Below are 19,409 nucleotides of genomic sequence, written 5' to 3'. Positions count from 1 at the left end.
AGCAATTGCAGTACTGTGCAGTTTCCGAAAACCTGATTGAAAGGGTGATAAAATATTATTTTGATCCAAATAGCTCTTAAGTTGTTTGTTAACCAACTTTTCCATAACCTTGGCTAAAATACAGAGTTTGGAGATTGGTCTGTAATTATTGACCAATGAGGAATCACCACCTTTCAGCAGGGGGAGTACGAAAGCACACTTCCAGATCTCTGGTAAAACATTCTGTTGTATTGACAGATTAAAAATATAAGACACTGGCTCTGCGATGATATTTGCAGCCAGGCGCAAGAAGATGGGAGACAGACTGTCCGGTCCTGCTGACTTTTTAATGTCCAGGCTTTTTAAGGCTTTACAGACCTCTTCCACCGTGAAAGGTCTAAAAGAAAAAGCATTACTAACCCAGGGACTATTGTTGGGTTGTATGCAAAAGGTTTACCATCCGCTACTGTGTCGAACAAAGAACAGGAAGTGACGAAGTGTTTGTTATTCAAATTCATATTCAAATTCACACTATAGATACATCTTCTAAGAAGTTTGAATCTGGGTGACCTTGACCTAAAGGTAAAGTTCATATGTCAAGTTTTCTGAAATTCTTGTGAATTCTATAACTCCAGAATGATGTGACCTAGGATGTTCAAATTCTGGACGTTTAGCCGAGGGTTCATAACACAGTAGCAGTAGGTTTTTGAAGGACCTCGTTTACTGAATCCAGAAAGAACTGCATGTGTGGCAAAAAAGGGTTAAAAAGGACGTTCACATCAACCTAATGTTTTTTTGGTTTTAGCATGAACAGAACAAACTGAGATGCACAGAATATCAACAGAATAAGCTATTTAATAAAAGAAATGGACACAAGCAGTTACAACAATTTAACTGCAGAGGATTGTTTTTGTTTTTTTGTTTTTTAAAAAAGGAACCAAAGGAGCAGAATGATGACTGTGACTAGTTAGTTTTCCTTGCACTTTTTGGCTCGTAGAAGTTTTCATCCCATTTAAAGTCCACAGTGTCCAGCAATCTCTTAAGCTCTTTCAAAACAACTCTTTTTCTCTTATCCTTATTCATCTCCGTCCACGACTCTGATGCTGGCCGTGCTCGCTGTTTGACTCGTCTGTTACTTTTGAACAAGTTGCTCAGACTTTCAACTTCAGCACAGTTGCCGTAGGGATATTTCCCAGTATCAGTGTTGTTCATGGGCAAAGAAAACAATGTGACACATGACCTGCAAGGAGGCATTGCTTTTGGATCACTGAGGCTAAATGCTTCACACCTCACATTCTCAGGTAGTCTGATGGTTCCATCAATGTTTTTGTGTTTGTTTGGAAAATATGTCATCACTGCACCAGCTACATATTCATCCCAGGCACTACAGCAGGAGGCAGCAACCATGATTCTCCCAGCATCACGACCAGACGTGGACATGGAGACTCCGTAGTACCTGACTGAATTCTCGGTGGCCTGAGAGATGCAGATGGTGAAGGAGAATAAACACTTTGATTTGGTATCTTTCCTCAGGTAACTGATGAGCACTTGCAGTGCACGTTTTATGTCCTCTTCCTTCTTGTGTCCAATCAGATGAACAAACTGCAGAGAGTCAAAGATTAAGCTGTTGTTAACCCCCCAAAACCCAATTATTTACTGAGTCATGAATTTCATATCCACAAACTGTAACATTTGATGTATTTTTCCTGAAGATTTATTTTTTGTATTCAGGCTTCATTTGATAGCACAGCATGTAGACAGTGGACAGGAAAGCAGGGGGAATGTGAGGGAATGACACACAGGAAATAGTCTGGAGTGGACTCTGTACGGGGCACCTGCAGGAGCCTTCAGCATATGGGCCACCAAATGCTGAAGGCATAAGCTAACAAGGTGAGCTATAGCAGGGCCCCACATTTGAGTGGGTTTAGGTGAAGTAGCAATTGTTCAACATTACAAACTAAATTCTTACCATGTCGAGCACACATGAAAATGGACTCCGCCTGGGTAGCTGAGAGGAACAGCGCTTAAAAGGCTCGGGGTAAAGCGCTCTCACTTCATCTGTTCTATCACCCAAAATCCTTTCTGGGGAAATAGGTGGCTTGTTGATCTTTCCCAAGAAGAAGATGCTGTGAAGAATCTGTTCAAACAAAGAGACTGTTTTCTATGTTGTATAAGAAGAATTATGTATTCAAGCTCACTGACAGCACCACATATTATGTCCCCATCAGATACAGTACCTCATCCACTAACACTGTAGTATCTTCTTGAGTCTTTTGCTTGCTCATTTCCAGCATTTCATCAATAATTATGTATGCGTTCCTTCTGAAAACTTTGCTTTCTTCAAGTTTTTCACTAAAATAATATCAGTTAATTAATTACAGGAAAAAAACAGAATGCAGTAATAAATTCTTGAGTTTCAGTAGATCAGTTGACTTTACCTTATGATACCTTCAGCAGCCTGAAGCAATTAAACATAATTATAAAATGACACGTCAGTGACAACAGAAACAGCAATGTGTAAAATATGAATAGAAAATATTCAATATGAAGATATACATAAAAAACTGAATGAAAAAGTAAACCGCTTGAAAGCATCCACTCACCATTGTAAATGCACAAGAAATGAAACTGACAATTCAGTCCCCTCCCCTTTAGTCAAAGCTTCCTGTCTCACTGGTTTCTTTGTCGTGACGTAAACTCAAAGATCATCTTTCACAACAGTATGGTGGTTTAGTGTTTTATACAAATGTAGTACTACTTTACTCACAGATAGTCAGAGCAGGAAGTCACTCTGGTTGTGTAACGCTGTAAGGTGTGGTTACAGAAACAAAACAGCAAAAAGAAAGTAAACCCTCTTTCATTCACAGGTTTTACACATCAGGACATAAAAAGTAATCTGGTTCTTAGCAGCTCTTAAAATTAAAGACAACCTCAGACGAACCAGAAAACAATAATATATTACATTGTCATTTATTCAACAAAAAAATAAGCTGACATCCAGAAGCAGTGGGTGAAACACTAAGTACATCTGATGAGTCAACAGCTTGTAGAGCCAACAGCAGCAATAACTTGAAGTAAGCATTTCCTGTGTGACTTTATCAGGCTCTCACATCACTGTGGAGTAATTGTGGCCCACTCTTCATTACAACGTAGCTTCAGTTCATTGAGGTTTGCAGGCATTCATTTATGCACAGCTCACAACAGCATCTCAATTGGGTTGGTATCTGAACTGGATCATTGAAACACCTTTTTATTTTTATTTTTCAGCCATTCTAATTTAGATTTGATGCTGCTGCTGTGTCCAGTTGCCATGTTCTTTGTAGAGAGAGACTTTCTTCTGGTAATCTGTCGTTGTCTAATTGTTCAGTCATGAACTTCAACATTTAACATGCTGAGGCTGTAAAATCTGAAATTTAGCTCCTGGGTCAGCTCAGCTTCTCTAAACAAGGCACGCTCTGACTTTGTGTTGAAGTTGCTGGGACGTCCACTCCAGTGAAGGTTGGCAGCTGCCTTGAATGTTTTCCACTTGTGAATCATCTTTCTTACTGCAGAATGATGGATTTTAAGTTGTCTGGAAATGCCTTTATAACCCTTCCCAGATTGATGAGCGGGAGCAGTTGCTTCTCTAAGGTCACTGCTGACATCGTTCCTATTTGGCATTGTGGTAACACACACCTGGATTCTCCAGACCAGCAAACTGCCAAAATTTCTGCTTTTATAAAGGTGCACACACTTGTTCATGATCAGTCAAGTGCATTTAATTAGCAACACCTGGCTGCTACTTAACCTCTTAAGTGTACTTAGTTTTCCACACTACTTTAGCTTAATTTTTAAGTAATATTGGCAAGTTGTAACATTATAATTCAGGTTGCATTTATTTAGTTTTAAGACCTGCTAAGGACCAGATTATTTTATGTCCTGAAACATAAAACCCTAGAACTGAAGGAGGCTCTACTATTCTTTGACCATGACTATTGTCATGGTCCTGGTCTAGGACCCAACGTTTTCTGTTGGACTTTAAAATTCTGTTTTATGTCTGTTTGAATTTTAGTTTATTGTAGCTAGTTATTTGAGTTATGTTGGTTAGTTAATATTTATTATATATTTCTCAGATGATACGGCCATCATCGGATGCGTATCAGATGGGAACGACCAGGAATACAGGGGGGTCATCAGTGACTTTGTCGGCTGGTGTGAGAACAACGCACTCCAAATCAACGCCAGCAAGACGAAGGAGATGATCATAGACTTCAGGAGGAAGCCACCCCCTACAGCACTGGTGAACATCCAGGGAAAGGACATTGAGACAGTGGTCTCCTACAAGTACCTGGGTGTTCATCTCAATAACAAGCTGGACTGGAGTACAAACACAGACGTCCTGTATAAGAAGGGCCAGAGTCGACTCCACCTGCTGAGGAGACTGAGGTCCTTTGGTGTCTGCAGGACTCTGTTAAAGACTTTTTATGACTCAGTGGTAGCATCTGCCCTTTTCTACGCAGTGGCCTGCTGGGGGGGTGGATGCACCGAAAGGGACAGGAGCAGGATCGACAAACTGGTGCGGAGGTCTAGCTCTGTGTTGGGATGTCCTCTGGAGTCTGTGATGGTGGTGGGTGAGAGGAGGATGTTAGCAAAGCTGACATCCATCATGAACAACCCCCATCACCCTCTGCATGAGACCGTGGGTGAACTGAGCAGCTCCTTCAGTCAGAGACTGAAACATCCTCGCTGCAGGAAGGAGCGCTTTCGCAGGTCATTCATCCCAACAGCAGTTAGACTGTATAACACATCATAATGTCTTGAGTCACTTGGACACTTTACCTCCTCTGCCATCACTTTATCCATACAGTCAGATACATTTTATTTATTACACTCACCCATATAATGCATACCGTGTATGCTGTGTACCTTACCGGCTACAAATGTATATAATATTTTGATATCTTTATATAGTGTTTGACGTGTGTGTATATGTGTGTATATGTAAATGTGGGTATTGACACTGATATATATATTTATGTATATAGTGCTTATGTATATGTGTATAGTTTTTTGCTATTTTATTTTATTCTATTGAATTTTAGTTTTAGTTTTTAGTTTAGTTATTTGTTCTTACTCATCCTTTTCATTTTTTCTCTGTATTGAGCTGCTGTAATGCACAAATTTCCCCGTCGTGGGATCATTAAAGTTTTTTTTTTTTTTATCTTTATTTACATGTATAGTTTATATTTGTGTTCTCTATGCCACTCTGTGTTTCTCTGTGCCCATTTCTGTTTTGTCTCTTTATTTTTGCCATTCCTTTGTTTCATGTGCATTCTGTTCAGCTTTGCCTCCCCTTGTCTTGTGTTTTCAGTTCACCTGTTCTCCCTGGCTGTTTCCACTCTTCTCTCATTGCCTCATATGTATATATTATCTTTCTTCCTCAGTTGGCAGCAGATTCCCTTCTTGCTGTGTATTCCCAGTTTCCTCCCAGTCTCCTCAGAGTATTTCTGACACATAGTTCAGAGAAATATATGCAGCAGTTTGAGCACACAGGTCTCATTGGTGTTGGAGATGGAGGTACCAAGACAGAAACCAGGAATCTCTCTGTCAGGGAGGTCCTGCATGCCTGCACCTCCACGCATGCCCCCCCCCCCAATATTACAGACAGGCACATTTGTCCCACCCAGAAATTACACCACGGAGGAGAAATTTTTTTTTACTCGCGTGCTTTTATTTTGAAGGCGCAACATAGCGTCATGCCACTGCGCTCCCCCGCCCCCCTCTGAACGGCTCCGAGTGTTTGGGAGCCGGAGACAGCGGCAGGAGTCAGAAACTCTTTGAATGAGGTAAAACGGTCTGTCGGGAATGTTTTTTTTTTTTTTTTAACTTTATTGCCAACCAAACATAGGCAATTTACATACAAACAGTTTTATCCTGAGACTGAAACTGGGGCTTCACATCATTATCCGTACACTGAATCCCCGATTTCCATTTACCATCATACAGGGTAAGGTAGGACAGGTACCCCAACACAATAGACAGAGAGGCAGGTCAGAGAAATATGCACCTTAATTAAGCAAAGTCACAATAGGCTTCCACAGTCTTTCAAAGCTCTGAGCTTTCAATTGTAGTTGGGCAGTTAGTCTTTCCATTATATATACATGCTTAATTTTCTGTGTCCAGTGATGCATATTTGGTGGGTCGGGCTTCATCCAGTTCGTTGTAATCATCTTCCTAGCTGTCATTAGAAGGATATGTAGCAGAGTTCTTTGGTCATGTGTGAGGTGATCAGAGAACACATCAAGTATGAAAGTTACAGGGTCAAAAGGGATGTTTAATTTTAGTATTCTCTCCAGTACCTCTTTAACATTTTTCCAAAAAGGTTGTATCTGAGGACAGTCCCAGAATATGTGGGTCTGATCGCCTACTTGGCCACATCCCCTCCAACATTTATCACTTACACTGCTCTTTGAGAGAGAGCTTTTGAGTGGAGTTTGAAAAAATCTTATTTTACACTTCCAATCAAATTCTTCCCAGTACTGACTCTCAATTCCCTTGTGGCAGCCGGTCTGTCGGGAACGTTACCATGAATATGGTATTTTCTGTCTCTCTCCACCATAGGTGAAAGCCGCTGTGGCCAAAAAATGAAAGAGAGAAAAAAAAAAAAAAACACCAGAGAAGTGGTGAAGAAGGCCCAGCAGAGACTCTTCTTCCTGCGGTCCTTCAGGAAAACTGGGCTCCCACAAAAATTCCTCACTAACTTCTACCAATGCGCCATAGCAAGGGTCCTGAGCTATGGATGCACAGTGTGGTTCTCCAGCTGCACCTCAGAGGAGAGGAAAGACCTGCAGCGGATCATTAAGATTGCAAAGATCACTGGTGCCCCTCTCCCATCTCTGGACCAAATTCACTCTGCCCAGCTGAGAAAAAGAGCCGGAAAAAATCAGGTCGGACTACACACACCCTGGACAATGTCTTTTTGACACCCTCCCCTCTGGCAAGCTTAATGTCATGAGGGCACAGACAGAAAGACTTAAAAACAGTTTCTTCCACAGAGTGTAAAAGCTCTGCTGTAAACCAGAGCATGGACTCACTGTACTTCACACTTTGCATCCCACTGGACTTTGCACTTCACACTTTGCACCTTACCCACATCCACACTTTATGTACAGTTAGGTCTGTATTACCTCGTTTTTGGTTGCCATTTATATTTATTATATTTCTATTTGTTGTTATTTTCTTGTTTCTGTTTTTGTTCTTTTTTTTATTTATTGATTGTACAATTTATATCTTGCTCCCACTCATATGCTGCCGTGAAAAAAGGGAGAGCTGTCAAACAATATTTTGTTGCATGGAATGTGCAATGACAAAGAATTTCTAATTTCTAAGGGACGGACCCTCCTTTCCAGCACCCTGGCATAGACCTTACCGGGGTCTATGCCAGGGTGCATAGACCCCGGTAAGGAGTGTGATCCAAAAGAGCTGCACGTGTGGTAAATAAGGGTTAGAAAGGACGTTCACATTAGCCTTATGTTTTTTGGTATTAGCATGAACAGAATAAACTGAGATGCAGAAAATATCAACAGAATAAACTGTTTAATAAAGATGGAAAGAAACAGACAAGGATGGTTACAACAATTTAACTGCAGAGGAAAAACATTTACAAATATACTAAAGAAGAAAAATTATATAAATGTGACTAATTAGTTTCCCTTGCTCTTTGTGGGCTGTAGAATTTGGTATCCCATCTAAAGCTCACAATGTTCAGCAAACTCCTAAGGTGTGTCAAAACATCTTTTTTTTTCTTATCCTTATCCATCTCCGTCCATGATTCTGATGCTGGCCGGGCTCGCTGTTTGACTCGTCTGTTACTTTTGAACAAGTTGCTCAGACTTTCAACTTCAGCACAGTTGCCGTAGGCATGCTTCCCAATATCAGCATTGGGATTAATATTAGTATTCCCAGTGTTATTCATGGGCAAAGAAAACAATGTGACACATGACCTACAAGGAGGCATTTTTCTTCCATCACTGAGGCTAAATGCTTCGCACCTCACATTCTCAGGTAATCTGATGGTTCCATCAATGTCCATGTTTTTGTGTTTGTTTGGAAAATATGTCATCACTGCACCAGCTACATATTCATCCCAGGCACTACAGCAGGAGGCAGCAACCATGATTCTCCCAGCTTCACGACCAGACGTGGACATGGAGACTCCGTAGTACCTGACTGAATCCCTAGCAGCCTGAGAGATGCAGATGGTGAAGGAGAATAAACACTTTGATTCGGTATCTTTCCTCAGGTAACTGATGAGCACTTGCAGTGCACGTTTTATGTCCTCTTCCTTCTTGTGTCCAATCAGATGAACAAACTGCAGAGAGTCAAAGATTAAGCTGTTGTTAACCCCCAAAACCCAATTATTTACTGAGTCATGAATTTCATATCCACAAACTGTAACATTTGATGTATTTTTCCTGAAGATTTATTTTTTGTATTCAGGCTTCATTTGATAGCACAGCATGTAGACAGTGGACAGGAAAGCAGGGGGAATGTGAGGGAATGACACACAGGAAATAGTCTGGAGTGGACTCTGTACGGGGCACCTGCAGGAGCCTTCAGCATATGGGCCACCAAATGCTGAAGGCATAAGCTAACAAGGTGAGCTATAGCAGGGCCCCACATTTGAGTGGGTTTAGGTGAAGTAGCAATTGTTCAACATTACAAACTAAATTCTTACCATGTCGAGCACACATGAAAATGGACTCCGCCTGGGTAGCTGAGAGGAACAGCGCTTAAAAGGCTCGGGGTAAAGCGCTCTCACTTCATCTGTTCTATCACCCAAAATCCTTTCTGGGGAAATAGGTGGCTTGTTGATCTTTCCCAAGAAGAAGATGCTGTGAAGAATCTGTTCAAACAAAGAGACTGTTTTCTATGTTGTATAAGAAGAATTATGTATTCAAGCTCACTGACAGCACCACATATTATGTCCCCATCAGATACAGTACCTCATCCACTAACACTGTAGTATCTTGAGTCGTTTGCTTGCTCATTTCCAGCATTTCATCAATAATTATGTATGCGTTCCTTCTGAAAACTTTGCTTTCTTCAGGTTTTTCACTAAAATAATATCAGTTAATTAATTAAAGGAAAAAAACAGAATGCAGTAATAAATTCTTGAGTTTCAGTAGATCAGTTGACTTTACCTTATGATACCTTCAGCAGCCTGAAGCAATTAAACATAATTATAAAATGACACGTCAGTGACAACAGAAACAGCAATGTGTAAAATATGAATAGAAAATATTCAATATGAAGATATACATAAAAACTGAATGAAAAAGTAAACCGCTTGAAAGCATCCACTCACCATTGTAAATGCACAAGAAATGAAACTGACAATTCAGTCCCCTCCCCTTTAGTCAAAGCTTCCTGTCTCACTGGTTTCTTTGTCGTGACGTAAACTCAAAGATCATCTTTCACAACAGTATGGTGGTTTAGTGTTTTATACAAATGTAGTACTACTTTACTCACAGATAGTCAGAGCAGGAAGTCACTCTGGTTGTGTAACGCTGTAAGGTGTGGTTACAGAAACAAAACAGCAAAAAGAAAGTAAACCCTCTTTCATTCACAGGTTTTACACATCAGGACATAAAAAGTAATCTGGTTCTTAGCAGCTCTTAAAATTAAAGACAACCTCAGAAGAACCAGAAAACAATAATATATTACACTGTCATTTATTCAACAAAAAAATAAGCTAACATGCAGAAGCAGTGGGTGAAACACTAAGTACATCTAATGATTCAACAGCTTGTAGAGCCAACAGAAAGCAATAACTTGAAGTAAGCATTTCCTGTGTGACTTTATCAGGCTCTCACATCACTGTCTCACATCTCACATCATTGTGACCCACTCTTCTTTACAATATAGCTTATACAACATAACAGCATCTCGGTTGGGTTGGTATCTGAACTGGATCATTGAAACACCTTTTTATTTTTATTTTTCAGCCATTCTGATTTAGATTTGATGCTGTGCTGCTGTGTCCAGTTGCCATGTTCTTTGTAGAGAGAGACTTTCTTCTGGTAATCTGTCGTTGTCTAATTGTTCAGTCATGAACTTCAACATTTAACATGCTGAGGCTGTAAAATCTGAAATTTAGCTCCTGGGTCAGCTCAGCTTCTCTAAACAAGGCACGCTCTGACTTTGTGGTGAAGTTGCTGGGATGTCCACTCCAGTGAAGGTTGGCAGCTGCCTTGAATGTTTTCCACTTGTGAATCATCTTTCTCACTGCAGAATGATGGATTTTAAATTGTTTGGAAATGTTTTTATAACCCTTCCCAGACTGATGAGCAGCAACAGTTGCTTCTCTAAGGTAACTACTGATATTGTTCCTATTTGGTGTAACACACACCTGCAAAATGTCTGTTTTCATAGAGGTGCTCACAACTTGCTGATGATCAATCAAGTGCATTTAATTAGCAACACTTGGCTGCTACTTAACCTCTTAAGTGTAATTAGTTTTCCACACACTGCTTTAGCTCAATTTTTGTTAAGTAAATAATGGCAAGTTGTAACGTAATTCAGGTTGTATTTATTTAGTTTTAATACCTGCTAAGGACCAAATTATTTTTCTGTCCTGAAACATAAAACCCCAGAACTGAAGGAGGCTCTACTTTCCTTTGACCATGACTATTGTCATGGTCCTGGTCTAGGACCCAGCGTTTTCTGTTGGACTTTAAAATTCTGTTTTATGTCTGTTTGATTTTTAGTTTATTGTGGCTAGTTATCTGAGTTATGCTGGTTAGTTTATATTTAATAATATTTATAGTTTATATTTGAGTTCTTCATGTCATTCTGGGTTTCTTTTACTGTTTTGTCCCTCTGTATCCTAGTCCTTTGTCTCTTTATTTTGCCATTCCTTTGTTTCATGTGAATTCTGTTGAGCTTTGCCTCCCCTTGTCTTGTTTGTGTGTTTTCAGTTCACCTGTTATCCTTGGCTGTTTCCAACCTCCTCTCCTTGCCTTCTATGCATATATTATCTGTGTCTTCCTCAGTTGGGAGCAGCTTCCCCTCTTGCTGTATAGCCTCCTGAGACCCAGGAAAAAAAATATATTTTGATTTTTTTCATATAAATCAAGCTTTGGGGTTGTCATGATCCTGGGCCATTGGCCCAGTGCGCCTTATGTTCTTTGAACTGTGTTGTTAGTTATGTATTAGGATTTTAGTTATCATAGTTTTCTGTTTAGTTATTTGTTGTTAGTTCCTGTTTCCCTCATGCTGTCTTTCCCATGGTCTTGTGTTCCATCATAATCAAGTTGCTAAGCTTCAGAACTAAAGAGACAATACTCCCCAGAGCATAGCAAAGAAAGGGGTTCAACTGGCAAGAAAATCACATGAACCACCTCTCATACTTAAAAGACGAAGGGAATATACAGAAGTCCACAAAATATTGAAAGAAAATAATGTCTGCTTCCAAACCCTCTTCCCAGCCAGGCTGCACATTAGATTTGAAGATGGAGCCAAAGTTTATGATACTGTAGAGGAGGCATCAGAAGATCTGCTGAGAAGGGGCTTCAACATGACAGCCATCAAACCTCCAGAGACACTCATGGAGCAAGTACAGCGGTTGTCCTGGAGGAGATTGGACAGACGATCAATAAAGGGTACATCTAAAGCTGGCCGGTTTTTTTTTTTTGGTACCTTTTTTCTTTCTTTTTCTCTATTTGCTCTTTGCAGTTGGGCTACTTTTTTCACCTTTTTTCTTTTGTTTGTTTTTTTTTTTTAACGACATACGATTGGCGCAGATGAGCCCCCCCACTCCCCCGGTTCGAGGAGGGGGATTTTTTTCCTTCGGGCCTCTTTGGGTGTCTCAACAGGGCCAGATTAATAGGTCCCCACATAGGAAGTCACATGGACAAATTGTGTTCAGTTTGATTTATTTTATCTTAAATGTTCATGCCCTGCCAGTTCATGCAGGGAGGGAGAAACGCACCAGGTTTTTGAGTGAGATGGAGGGGGGAATCACACAGATGCAAAGCAGATCTTTAAAAATAGCATCATTTAATATAAATGGAGTACTCAATCCAGTTAAGAGAGGGAAAATCCTATTGAAACTAAAGAAAGATAAAATCCAAGTAGCTTTTTTTACAGGAGACACACCTTAACAAATCCAAACATGCTAAATAGAAAAGACAAGGATTCAGACATGTCTATTTCTCATCCCATGGATCGGGGAGGAGGAGTGGCGGAGATTTCAATATTCGATTAAATCCGAAAATCGACTCATCAAACGAGAAGCCAAAAAATATTAGCAGAAGATTAAATACTTGGATGAATGAGGTAGGGATAGTAGATGTACAGAGAGAAACCCGAAGAGTCGAGACTACTCACATTATTCACACGCACACAATGTCTACTCATGCATAGATTATTTTTTTATGTTTAAGAGAGATCTTTTTAAAGTAGAAAGCTGTGAAATAGGACCCAGTTCTACTTTGGATCATAGTCCCATTTACATCTCAATCCACCTGAATAATAAGATGTCTTCTTTATGGAGACTGAACTCAAACATCCTAAATAATTTAGTTATTAGAGACAAATTGAAAAGTGAAATTAAATGGTTTCTGGAAGATAATGATAAGAAGTAACTCCACCTATACCCTGGGATGCGCTAAAAGCAGTGATCAGGGGTAAAATTATAGCTACCCTCCTGATCAAAATCTTAAGACCAGTTAAAAAATTGCAAGAATTTGCATTTTGCACTACTGGATCTTAAGAAGGTTCTAAGTAGAGCTTCACAATGCTAAAAGAAGAAATCGGCGCAAGAGACAAAAACTTTTGAGCAGGGAATTTTTGAAAACTGCGTTTACACTCAAACATGATTTTTTTCAGCTGATCAAAAGTTTAAGACCATAGGCTTTAAAAGCCAAAAGCTGTGCAAAAATTTGGATTCCATGTGATTTTCTGTCAAGTCTTTACACTGTCAAGACCTCCTGATGGCAAAAGCAAAAAAGCTCACTGACTTTGAACGTGGTAGGATTGTTGAGCTGCATAAGCAAGCCCTCTCACAACGTGCCATCGCTGCTGAGGTTGGACGCAGTAAGACAGTTATTTTGCATTTTTAAAATGATCCTGAGGGTTATGGAACCAAAAAGTCAAGTGGTAGACCCAAAAAAATTTCACCAGCGCTGAGCCGCAGGATCTGAGTGGCTGTCCGTCAAGACACTGGACAATCCTCTACCAAAATTAAGGCCATTACTAGTGCTGACTGCAGCCCAATAACCATCAGACGGCATTTGCAAGGGAAGGGCTTCAGAAACAAAAAAACGTCTTCAAGGGCCACGTCTTCTTCAATGGCACAAAATTGCCCGTTTGGACTTTGCAAGGGTGCACCAAACATGGCACATTGAAAGGTTGAAGAAAGTTGTCTTCTCTGATGAGAAAAAATTTAACCTTGATGGTCCTGATGGCTTTCAACGTTACCGTCATGACAAGGAGATCCCACCTGAGATGTTTTCTACATGGCACAGTGGGGGGGGGGGGGGGGGGGGGATCATGATTTGGGGTGCGTTTTCCTTCAATGGAACAATGGAGCTTCAGGTTGTGCAGGGGCATCAAAACAGCAGCTGGCTATGTGGAGCTGTTGACTGAGGGCCCTCGTCTGTGTGGTAATGACTGGGTTTTTCAGCAGGACAATGCTGCAGTTCACAATGCCCGCCTGACAAAGGACTTCTTCCAGGAGAATAACATCACTCTTTTGGACCATCCTGCATGTTCCCCTGATCTCAATCCGATTGAGAACATTTGAGGATGGATGGCAAGGGAAGTTTACAAAAATGGACATCAGTTCCAGACAGTGGATGCCCTTCGTGAAGCCATCTTCAACACTTGGAGCCACGTTCCCACTAGCCTCCTGGAAACACTGGCATCAGGCATGGCTAAACGATTGAAGTGATCAACAAGAATGGTTGATGATAGGTTCAGATCATTTTAATAAACTCAGAGAACAAACACACAACTCTTTTAAAACTTGCACAAGGAGGAGAGATCCGTTCCTTGAGCTCAGCTCTCGGCTGAGCGGAAGTTATCTGTCCTGAGGGACGGCTTCCTGCGCAGCGTTTTTATTGCAGACTTTCACAGTAAAATCACATGGGTTACACCAAACTTAGTTTACAGCATGTAATAAACAACACTCTTGGCTTCTTCCTTACCATATATGGTAGTAAGTATACCGTGGAATGTGCATGCATAACATAGCATACATGAGGCACGTATCCTATGTGTGTTCTGTAGGTTTGAAACAGCCTGTGGGTAACTACAACTTCCTCTTTAAGAAATGTCACCACGTGTTTCCATTTCAAACATAAAAACAACAGTATAATATGTACATGAAACAACTTATAAAAACATACAAACACAAGATATGATAATTCATAATAAACAGAATGGAATTTATATTATAATTCCAACAGTGGAGCTACTCATTACTGAGTCCTTTTTTTGACACTTTGATTTCTGTTTTGAGGGTTTTTTCTGTTTTTTTTGAGCTATGGTCTTAAACTTTTGATCAGCTGAAAAAAAATCATGTCTGAGTGTAAATGCAGTTTTCAAAAAATTCCCTGCTCAAAAGTTTTTGTCTCTTGCGCCGATTTCTTCTTTTAGAATTGTGAAGCTCTACTTAGAACCTTCTTAATCCAACAGTGCAAAATGCAAATTCTTGCAATTTTTTTAACTGGTCTTAAGATTTTGATCAGGAGTGTCTTTGGTGAAAAAATAATTTCAAAAAAAGAACACACAAAGGCAAAATTAACAGCTTTTAAGCATCTGATTTTGTTTCAGGTAGTCCAGTAATCTGGGTTTTCGTGTTGCCACCAGTTTTTTATGCTCTTCATCCAACCTCCTCCCCACAGGGCCCTTCCACACCTTCTCCCAGTCCTCCTGGGTCTAAACACAACAGATAAAACAAAAAACATCAGTGCTTACAGACATTTACAGAGTTGTGATGATAATCAATCATGGAACCTTGTTCATCCCCAGCAAACAACTGTCATTTCTTACCATGTCTTTGAAGGCCTCCCCATTGTAATAGGTCTCGGATGCTGGATACGTCATTCCCTCCTCACGTAGCTGCTCCATGCTTGAAGCTACCAGATGCAGCTCCTCTTCATCGTAGGCATACACCCGTTTGTCCTCACAGGTCATCAGAACAAGCTGGTCACACGGGCATGAGATGCCCTCCACCACACCAACAACTTGCATGGTTACAGTCTTTGGAAGGTAGAATTTTCCCCACCCGTTCACATCAGCAGGATAATCTTTGTAAACTGTGTCCTCAAGCCCTCCGATTCTCAGTATGGCACCAGCTGGCTTCTTCAAGGTGATACGCTGTGAAACATCCGCCAGGAAGTTCTCACCTGCAACACAACGCAGATATGAGGTGTTTGAAGATGGAAAACACATCAACTTGTTTTAAATGAGCCATTGTTTGATGATTGTTGTGTACCTTTCCTTATTTTGGATGGTGGGAAACGAGGCACATCATGCAGCTGATGTTTCACACTGTAAGAAAAGATAATAAGTTGATGAGAACATCTTACACTTTACCAAAGTCCTCAGTGAGTCATGCTGTACAGAACTTGTCTGTCTGTCCTCCTGAAGTCACAGCACCACAGTAACTTGAGCTTCGGTGTACAAGCTGCTGTCCCTGTACTGAACAATCTTGGGTCCGCACATCCTGTGTGTCAGTTTGGTTTGATCAGGCATCTCAGACTGAGTCAGGTCCTTATACTCGGCCACACAAACATTTGTAACTGTGTGCAAATATTACTGCATTATACAGGTATGATGTCGAGAATTACTTGTTTCATCCCGCTCCTTCTTGTCTCTCCTCCCTCTGTGAAAGTTGGCCTTTAACGAGAGGTTTTGTGCTCCACGTCCAATCGATGCCCGGCCCCTGGAAAGTGAGCTGCATCCTTTTTGATACAGTCGGAAACTTCACCTTTCAGTTATTCTAGTTCATGTCAGCTTGTGTCTATGACGTTTAGATTGTAAATCCTTCTCATACCAATTTGCCACTAAGAATAATTTATAAACATAAATTATTTTTGTTAATGTTTAAGCAGCACAAGAAGCAGCAATGAGGAAGTAAATAAACAGAAGTGAAAACTCTACGTTGTCTTAGTTCAACAGCAAAACTCCAGCAGTTGAATTAAAAATAAATAAAAATCCACAAACATTTTATTAGCTGTGCAGATCTTCTTCTTTCAGGAGACCCAACCAGTCAAGGCTTTAAACATCTTCATCCCACTTTGTCTCTGCTTGCTTAAAACTGGGATTTAAGATTTAGGTCTTCCCCTTGTAGTGGATCTTGGATGCTGGATGCTCCATTTCCTCCATCTTCATCCCACTTCGTCTCTACTTGCCCCTTTAGTTTTTCCTCCTCATGCAAGCCATCTTCAATTCCTTCCAGGTCTTCGTGGCATAGAAGATGTTTTGTGGTCCAACTCCAGTCCATGGCAGCCCCTGGAAAATGCTCGGCATCTTTTATGATTTATGCTCTTCAAACCAAATCCTTCACGCTCTATCCAAAACGTACAATCATTTATTTGTACTTCAAACTGTATCTGATGTCTGCACATCCCAGAAAAGGAATGTTTTCTTTTCCCAAGTGTTTCAGGGGTTTTTCATGACTCTAAACTGCAGCTCTAAAGTCATGTTACTCAAATTTCAAACCCCAACATTTCCAATCTGTAGCTTATCTAAATTAAACATTCACACTTTAAGCAGCAGAGAAAAAATGTTGTCTTGCCTCCATTGTACTGGGGCGGTGGTGCAGGTTTCACACCGAGATGTAAAACTATTTGCATGACTCACAAAAATTAGTGAGCAACAGAGTGGGAAACTTGTTCTTACCGGCTGTGAGTCATGGCAGGCATCCTGACTGTCCCCTACAAAATGAAATTTGCATTGTTAAAAGTAGAGTTCAATAAGTATTTCATACCTTTGTTGATGCACTGACTCTATTGACACAACAACAGAATAAAAACATTTTAAGCTTTAATTTTTTACCCTTTTTTTTTCCTTTGCTCACAGCGCTGAAAACAACAGCCAACCAAACGGCGGTAATGACTTCAAGAACACCTTTAAAGATGGAAAAAAAGTAAAAACAAACTGTAACCTGATAATATTCATCAAGATCCTTTTTTAGGATTTGAGTATTTTGTAATAAATATCTAACTTTTCAAACACAGACACGCTTCAGCCTTTTTATGTTTGAGTAAAATAAGTGTCATAAATCTTTGTTACATGTGTGAGTCTGTCCCGTGTTCACAGCACGTATGTCACGCATATTGTGCAAAAATGAATCATCAACAAAGACGGAGTCTAAACGGAAGGAGGCTGAAGTTTCAATCATGTCGTTTTTTGGGTTTTTTTAAATGTCACTGAGCAGTTTTTCCACAAACGACGGGCAAAAAGTAAATAGGTGCAGAATCAGATCAGACTCTCGTTCACCACCGTTTTAAAAAAAACAAACAATAAAACAAAGAAAAATAGTTACCAACAGCCGACGACCCGTCACTCTGCTGTCTTCACGGAAAACGAAACTTAAGGCTCATGTTATTTAATTTCCACTCAGCCACGCCCACTGTTGCCTTCAGAGACTCGTCAGATGTTGTATTTACCATTTTTGGTACATACTCACGATTCGATTTCACTCGAACATGAAACAATGCAATTCCCAAATTACTACGTTATCCAACTAATTATAATGTCTCCTTATACTGTGCAATGTTACAGAAACTGAGTGTGCAGAGCTGGGTAAAGTCCCAGCCAAAGTAAAGATCATAGCTCTTAGCTTTCATTAAATGTAATCTACTTGGGTAGCCCAAACCTCACGCTGCATTTGGGAAACAATACTTATAGCCCATTAAGAGCACTCTGTTCGTTTAAAAAAACAAGCTTTAATTTCGGCCATCTCTATCACACTGAAAAGTATTCCGCCTTATATCGATATTTCACAGAGTCCCTGAAGACAACACGGGGAGAGTGACGCAGTTTGTAACTGGTAGTTTAAAAAAAATTATACTTATTTCGGCTTCTATTATGATTGTTCTCTCAGTTTCCATATATTAGACTAAATTAACACCAAGTGGTTCTATGAAAATGATGCCAGATTAATATCCAAAGCTTATAAAGTATAAACAAGCTCCGCTTCCTGTTCTTCGCCTTTTATCAAAGCTGGCTACAGCCAGGGGGCGCTGCAGCGATAACCGGAGCTAATCAGCTAAACAAACGCTTATAACGATTTTTAGATAAAAAGCTCCCATTTTATTTTATTGTCCAAACATAAAGCATTAATTATATGTCTGAAGAAAAATGAAGCGGCAAAGAATTACGTTTAGGGCAACAAAAACAGGAAACTTACGAGTGTAACGTCGTGGTTTCCTGGTTATGGACAGCTTTTTCTTCTCCTTCTTCTTCTGCAGTTCAGTAGACAGAGTGCTGAAACATTACTGCTTCCTACTGTCCGCTGTATACAATATTAGATAGTCTAATAGCACATCAAAGTTACATAAATGTCTTAATGTTAGTGGGAAAAAGGGAAAACTCTTTCTCCAGCTGCTCCAAGATCCTTAAACAGCTTCTTCAACCCCATACAGCTCAAGCGCCTTGAAGTTGTACCTTAAAATGGAAAACCTGACAGTTCCTGTTCCAACTAGCAACTCAATAATGAAATGGATCGCCAATTGTCAATAATTAGGTGGTCTTTTTTAGGTTTTGGGATAAATGTAATCAGGCTTTTGTTAGTGGTGGAGGTAAAATTCCCTGTTCCATGCTTTCTAATATTACCTCATGTAAAAAGGGAACAAGATTTTCTGTAAGTGTCTGATAAAATTCTGCAGCGAAACCATCAACTCCAGGAGATTTATTAGTTTTAATATGTTCAGTATAGCATAAGTCACTTCTTGTACTTCACACCGCTCTCTAGCATCTTCAGTAATTTGAGTAATATTGCTCAAAGAGTTGAAAAACAGAGTTGCTGCCTGATGACAGTATAAATCTCTGTAAAAGCCAGAGCAGAAGTTTGTTGTTGTGTTTGGATCATCTGTCATAGCCCCACTGATGTTGAGTTGCTGGAGTAAGTTAAGTTTTCCTTGATGTCTTTCCAAGTTAAAGAAATGGGCTGAGTTCTGTTCTCCTTCTTCAATCAATTTTTCCTTGACCTTATGAAACCACCTTTAGCCATATAAAAGTAAATTTCATTTTGTTTATTTTCTTCTGAAATCTATTCTAGGCGTTCCTCTTCTGCCATATCAGCAGGGTTTTTCTGGGACTTTAATATTTTTATTTTATTTTTTTTTTTTTTAGAGATCAGCCTCTCTTCTTCCACTCTTTGATTTTTAATCAAAATGCTAACATAGTTCATGAACCCTAATACTGTATATATGCAT

The 19,409-nt window shown here is 40.0% G+C and overlaps 2 protein-coding genes across 2 annotated transcripts; both read right to left on the bottom strand.

Annotated features, from left to right (window-relative positions):
* Positions 1-886: 886 nt before the first annotated feature.
* LOC115788695 (uncharacterized) lies at positions 887-2,586 on the bottom strand. Its single transcript, XM_030741831.1, has 5 exons — positions 2,583-2,586; positions 2,418-2,437; positions 2,217-2,331; positions 1,949-2,116; positions 887-1,581 (listed from the first exon to the last, which is right to left on the bottom strand). The coding sequence occupies exons 1-5, from the start codon at positions 2,583-2,585 to the stop codon at positions 943-945; spliced, it is 945 nt and encodes a 314-aa protein (XP_030597691.1). The 5' UTR covers position 2,586; the 3' UTR covers positions 887-942.
* Positions 2,587-7,657: 5,071 nt separating this feature from the next.
* LOC115788738 (uncharacterized) lies at positions 7,658-9,175 on the bottom strand. Its single transcript, XM_030741895.1, has 4 exons — positions 9,162-9,175; positions 8,964-9,075; positions 8,696-8,863; positions 7,658-8,329 (listed from the first exon to the last, which is right to left on the bottom strand). The coding sequence occupies exons 2-4, from the start codon at positions 9,015-9,017 to the stop codon at positions 7,658-7,660; spliced, it is 894 nt and encodes a 297-aa protein (XP_030597755.1). The 5' UTR covers positions 9,018-9,075; positions 9,162-9,175.
* Between the last annotated feature and the right edge of the window lie 10,234 nt (positions 9,176-19,409).

The sequence above is a fragment of the Archocentrus centrarchus genome, chromosome 11 (genome assembly GCF_007364275.1).
Source record: "Archocentrus centrarchus isolate MPI-CPG fArcCen1 chromosome 11, fArcCen1, whole genome shotgun sequence".
NCBI classification, from domain to species: domain Eukaryota; kingdom Metazoa; phylum Chordata; class Actinopteri; order Cichliformes; family Cichlidae; genus Archocentrus; species Archocentrus centrarchus.
The sequence above is the reverse complement of the archived record's forward strand: the minus strand, read 5'-3'. Positions and strand labels throughout refer to the sequence as shown.

What these genes read in the sequence shown, in the direction of transcription:
- LOC115788738 (XM_030741895.1), bottom strand. Translation starts at nt 9,017, where the DNA reads ATGCTGGAAATGAGCAAGCAAACGACTCAAGATACTACAGTGTTAGTG. An exon ending in CTACAGTGTTAGTGGATGAG is followed by an intron (nt 8,864 to 8,963) that starts GTACTGTATCTG and finishes TTGTTTGAACAG; the next exon opens with ATTCTTCACAGCATCTTCTT. An exon ending in TTTCATGTGTGCTCGACATG is followed by an intron (nt 8,330 to 8,695) that starts GTAAGAATTTAG and finishes GACTCTCTGCAG; the next exon opens with TTTGTTCATCTGATTGGACA.
- LOC115788695 (XM_030741831.1), bottom strand. An exon ending in CTACAGTGTTAGTGGATGAG is followed by an intron (nt 2,117 to 2,216) that starts GTACTGTATCTG and finishes TTGTTTGAACAG; the next exon opens with ATTCTTCACAGCATCTTCTT. An exon ending in TTTCATGTGTGCTCGACATG is followed by an intron (nt 1,582 to 1,948) that starts GTAAGAATTTAG and finishes GACTCTCTGCAG; the next exon opens with TTTGTTCATCTGATTGGACA.